Source organism: Cynara cardunculus (assembly GCF_001531365.2).
Source record: "Cynara cardunculus var. scolymus isolate 2C chromosome LG 9, CcrdV1, whole genome shotgun sequence".
Taxonomy (NCBI): Eukaryota; Viridiplantae; Streptophyta; class Magnoliopsida; order Asterales; family Asteraceae; genus Cynara; species Cynara cardunculus.
The window spans coordinates 1,406,392-1,412,474 of NC_037536.1; the positions used below are offsets into that span (position 1 = coordinate 1,406,392).

The following is a 6,083-nucleotide window of genomic DNA, read 5'->3' on the forward strand; positions in this document are numbered from 1 at the left end:
TTCTGGATTGTCCCTTGGATCTCGCAAGGGGGCGCAACCCTTTGACCCCCGCCTTATGGCGTTCCAATGTGATAAAAGCAACATGTGCGAGTGTGTACTCCGCACCTTGATACGGGCCTGGATGAGGAGAAACGAGCCCTATTGTTCTTGGAGGCCCATGCTCAGGCTACCACAGGGCCTCGCACTTAAAAGGCCATAACTCTCGCTCTAGGTCTCCATTTAAGGCCCACGACGAGTCGATCTGAAGCCTGGAGTGAGGAACAAACCGTGGTTAGGGTCCAAAGGAGCCTAACCATCTTTTGAAGCCTGAAAATGCTGCTTACTTGATTTTTGGACATTTTCATGTTCTTTTTCTCTTTTTTGTCATTTTTGTTTGGCTATTTTATGTTTGGTTCATAGTCTTTTTCAGGCATGCTTTGTTTTGGGCTTCCTATTTATATTTGTCTTATGAAATCTGGATGGTCACACTTGGATTTCAGAAACTTTGATTTTTTATCCCAAATTTTAAGTTCTTGTGAATTCGGATTTGAAGCTTAGGTTCGGTATTCCTCAAATCAATGATCAAATCCTATAAGATATTAGCCACGGGTACGTATCTTAGAATCAACGAGGTAATCTGTGTTTTTATCTTTATACGTTGCATCACACCTCCTAACTCATTTTATGTTTGCTTTGTCACTTAATTGATCTTAAGTAATCACAATTACACTAAAATAATTAATAACACTAAAATCACCGTCAAAAGTTTTGATTAATGATAAAACCAACATCCAAGTTGCTAGCCACTCGTTCTTCAATTTTCTTCTTAGACTCCGAACCTAAGTTTCGGTCATAGGTTCTTATGGGTCATGTCTACACAGAAATTTGAGTTAGCTGGATGCATTTACAGAAGTTGTTGTTTTGTGGACCTTGTCAATGAATGAGGACTAACATATTTTCAACGAGAAAAGTCGTTGTTAAAGATCAAAATGTCGTCGCTATAGGTCGCTAGACGGCTGTCATTGCTGTAGAGCCCTTTGCCGTAGAGGGCTTTTCTTGTAGTGTGTAGAATAGTTTGTCGAATGTGTCCTATAATGATTAGGTTATATATATATATATATATATATATATATATATATATATATTTGTATGTATACATATATAAATTATTGTACAATGCCGTTTAATTATGACATGCATATGCATTAATATATGGTAAACTCCATCACAATTTCGTACACTAAGTCCAAGATATATACATATAGATCTAAAAGCAGAAGTTCCAACAAAAGTTTATCATCTTACTAATTTTTCGATTAAAAATAATCGACGAAAAACAGTAGCGGCAGGGATGTTGATGATGAAGAAGGTTTTATGTGTTATGGTGGCTTGCATGGTGGTGGCAGCACCTTATGCAGAGGCTGCTATCACTAGTTGTGGTCAAGTGTTTGACAAGATGAAGCCATGCCTGGACTACCTGAGAAGAGGTGGTTCCGTGCCTGCGGTTTGTTGCAATGCTGTTAGGGGACTCAATAGCGATTCTAAATCAACCGCCGATCGGAAACTTGCCTGTGGTTGCATCAAGACTGCACTTTCAGCTTTTGCCGGAATCAACCCTGATAACGCCCTCAGACTTCCCGGAAAGTGTGGTGTTAATTTTCCTTATACGATCAGCCCCAAGACCGACTGCTCCAAGTATGTTCAAATTTATACCTTTTTTCTATTAAGTCATGGTTGATGTCTTTTCTAATGACTTTTTCATCAAATTAATCGTTTTTGGCAACAAAAAGAATTCATGCTATTTCTTTTAACAATCACTAAACTAGGAAAATATTTAGTAAGTTTACGGAATAACCTTTTTTTAATTAACCTGGATATTCAATCCGTTATGCGAGCCAACTAATCTCAGGACGATCACCTGCTTTGCAGATAGCCCGGAGTCACCGCATTTGAACCTCCGTGGCCACAAGGGGATTTTTATTCCTCCTTGGATTTGAACCTGAGACCTCGAAGTACTTTTGACCTTTCGAGCCAAGCTCAAACCAATCAGGCACTACCCCTTGTATTTCTAATAAAATAAAAAACCCTTTTCAAAATTTGTAATAATTTTCTCACTTCCTTCGGAATGATTCATATTCTACCTAAAATATGTTCTTCATCCTCTCTTTAAAAACCCTTAAAAAAATTCACTCTTGTTAAATTGTTTGCAAGTTAAATATCTTAAAGTAACATCTTTTTTTAATATCAAATATGATATAATTTTTCAAGATAAATATTTTGTTTGTAAGAAACGTAACATTTCTTATTTTTCTTGTTCCAAAAAAACATTTTTAGATTTTTTTAAAATATTAACGATGTAAATTGTGCTTTAATAATTTTATTAATATTATTACATAAATGAATAATTTACAAAATTTTAATTGAGTTAATATATTTATTAAATAATATTTCAAGTCAAATTTTTTAATACAAGTATGATATATATTCTTTTCAAAATAAATAGTGTGATCGTAGAAAAACATAATACTTTTTTTTTTCTCGTTTAAAAAAAACATTTTTTAAACAACTTATCTAAAATGTTAGCAAGATAGATTTTGATCTACAAGTTCTTTTAATATTGTTATATTAATTAATAATTTATATTTTTTAAATAATTTAACATATTTACTATATAATATGTAATGAAAATACAATGTTATAATAATAAATACCACGTTAGCAATATATTATATGTGCACGTTCTATGTGGATAATGACAAGGCATGACAATCTGGTAATTTTTTACTTGTCATCATAATTCAAATCAAAAATTTACCCATTGTTATAATGCGCAAAACTTTCAAATTAAGTACAATGTTTTAATAAAAAAAAATTCGAAAACATATTGTTGTAATAAGAAAAAAAAGAAGGTACAATGTTATAATAAATTTTTTTATTAAAATAGTTTGTCATTTCATACATTTAACCCATATTTAAAATGTCAAGTACACATTGATTTTAAAAAAAATGAAGGGATTAAAAATACCTTGAAGATTAATCGGATATCTAAAATACTTTTTAATAATTAAAAAACGGAATTTGTTTACGAAAAATGGTACAAGTTCGATGATAGTTATGGGTGTTATCTAAATCGTTAAATTGCACACTCAATCTGCCCACACCGTATCACAATGTAGACATCGCAACACCTGATTTAGAATTTTAATCACATGGCTGATTTGCGTTCTATCAAAGTACACTTTACGGTATGGTTTGTTGTTTTAAATCATGAAACCATAGCACACCTTTATATATATATATATATATATATATATATATATATATTATATGCATTATCATGAATTAACCCAAAGTAACTTATACATTATTGATTATTTATTAATTTTTTGAATTTTCTTTTAGATTTTATGATACAAATTCATTATTTGAGTTATCTTTTTAATCTTTTGTCACACGTTATCGTCGAACTTATTTTGAATTTTACTGTATTTTATTATTTATGAGTAGGTTGTAAAAGGAGTCGAGCCGAGTGGCGTGTTATTCGATCTCGGCTCGAAAAAAATATCAGGCTCAAGCTTGGTTTGAACTCAAGTAACTTTTTCAAAATTAGGTCAAGTTTGAGCTCGATTTACGAGCTCGAACTTGAGAACGATTAACTTGTCTATTTGCCCAAGCTTGAGGATTTTTATATTTTGATTATATAGTTTTTAATTATGTAAATATGTTTGCCTTGAAAAAAGTGTATGCTCCAATGGTTCGGGTCGACTCGACTCGACTGTAAAGTTTAATCGAGCGGTTAGAGTTAAACATTTGTATTATGGAGCTCGACTCGTTAAGTTAAGTGATCTTTAACTTGTGTTCAAGATTGACTTCGGCTCGAGAATTTTTAAGCTCAAGTTCAAGTATCTCGTTAAAAGCTTGAATCGCTTACAAGGCCTAATTACGAAACCTTTAGTTGTTTTATAGTATTTTCATATACACATTTCGGACGTATTGAAACTTTTTATTTTATGAAATATGAAAACTTATGTAACACCCTAGAGTCCACATTTGCATATAATCATGTATTTCATATAATAAAAAAATACTAATATTCTTTCGATCCCAAATATATACATATAAAAGTAGCTACCAAATTTTTCCACAAAATCTCTATACAAAACTTGCACTTCATAAACAACTTGCAAGTATAAGTAACAGCACATTAAACCCAAAATCCATAAGCAGACAATCATATATTTCTTCATAATTTCCCTTTCCCTAATCAACTGATTGTTTGACTTGTAATGCACATTTTAAAATACCAAAATGAGGGTTAGATCTTGAGCTCTAGTGAGAAATCCCTTTTATACAATTACATGATGAATATCATCAAAACCCTTTTAAAAAACTCATATTTGTAATAAATAACAAATATATAATGTTTTGACAACACGATCCTCTTTTGCTACATCAAACCACAAAATATCTATTTATAGCATAACACATGATGCTTCATATAAAAGAAACCATAATTTCCTCATACCACCTTGGGTGAGACAACCTCATTTCGCAACACGCTGGTGCATGAACCTATCTCATCGCAACACACTGGTGCGATCACAACACACTAGGTGAGTCAACCCCATTTCCTCGCAACACGTTGGTGTAGGAACTCATCTCATCGCAACACACTGATGCGATCACAATACATTTCATCACATCAAAGCTCGGAAGCAAGACCAATCAAAGCTCCTCTGGACTCGCAACCAAAAACAAGGCCACCCACTAAGTCTGGAAAAGCAACCAGAGCCTCTAGTTCTAAAGATCAGAGTCTCTGGTCCACAAGCATTCAGGGCCAAAGCCCCTCTAGTTGAATTATGATATGGACGCTAAATACCAAATATGAAGACAGAGTCTAAATATAATTTAGCCCCAAAACGACTTAGTCATAAAGTTGCCTGAAACCAAGAGCTCGGACAAAGAGCTCGGACATAGAGGATATGAAGATCGAAGTCTTGCACGCAAAAAGCCAAGTACTCGGGTACAGAGCTCAACTCCCAAACACAGAGCCTATGCATAGCACATAAAGTGCCTCTGGGTCCCTTGCTTAGCCCATCTATGTGAAGGTTCTATGGCTCATCTTACAAGCGTTCCAAGGTTCAAATGAACAACTAAAAGCAAAGTCATTTCAAAATCCAGACCAACCAGAGGCCCTTTGGTCGCCCAAACCCCTCTGGTCCTCAAAACAACAACAACTTTTATTAAAGCAAGCCAAACATGGAAGTATGGAAACTGAAACTTCAAACTTTAGGTAAACTAAGTCTGAAAAGGAAGACTTCAGACTTATCTTTAGAGATATAAAAAAAAGTCTGAGGAGTCATTCTTCAAAGTTATATACTTCAGAGTTTCACTTCAAAGTTACAAGTCTAAAGGTCATTCTTCAGAGTTATACTTTAGAGTTATTTCAAAAGAAGACTCGAAGAGCGCCAAGGTGTCAACTCTGAAGACAAAATCTGTAGATCTTGAGTTCAGAGTTATTCAAATACCCAATAACTTAAAAAATATTTCATGGGTAAAACTTACATCATATAGAGCAAAAACCAATCCAAAAGTAGGGTTAATAAGGCCATTTAGAAGCAAGGGCCAACCAGAGTTCATCTGGTCTTACCACCCAAAGCTCCTTTAGTTCCTCAACAACCGATCACTATCAAAACCACAACTTATCACATCAATAGGATACGACAACCCCAAGTCCTCGCATCACACAGATGCGATAACTCAAGGTCATCACATCACAAGGATGCGATAACAACGATTTCTCATCAAAACTCAGATTTCACAACTCATTGCATTATACACACCATTCAAAAGCAAGACCTTTCCAACAGAAGACCACCCAGAAACAAAACCTTCCCAGTAGAATACCACCCAGATTCAAGACCTTCCGAGTAGAATACCACCAAGAAACAAGACCTTCCCAATAGAATACCACCCAGAATCAAAATCTTCCCAGCAGAAGACAATTAGAGCATGACCTTCCCAGTAAAAGGCCATCTCAACTGCACAACCTTCCCAATAAAAGGCAACCAAAGCATGACCTTCCCAGTAAAAGGCCATCTCAA

The 6,083-nt window shown here is 34.3% G+C and overlaps 1 protein-coding gene across 1 annotated transcript; it reads left to right on the forward strand.

Moving 5' to 3' along the window:
- The first annotated feature begins 1,330 nt into the window (after positions 1-1,330).
- On the forward strand, positions 1,331-1,717 carry LOC112518290 (non-specific lipid-transfer protein 1-like). The gene has a single exon (XM_025125934.1). The coding sequence runs from the start codon at positions 1,331-1,333 to the stop codon at positions 1,715-1,717; it is 387 nt and encodes a 128-aa protein (XP_024981702.1).
- Positions 1,718-6,083: the final 4,366 nt, after the last annotated feature.

Coding starts and splice junctions, on each gene's coding strand:
- LOC112518290 (XM_025125934.1), top strand. CDS start 1,331: ATGTTGATGATGAAGAAGGTTTTATGTGTTATGGTGGCTTGCATGGTG.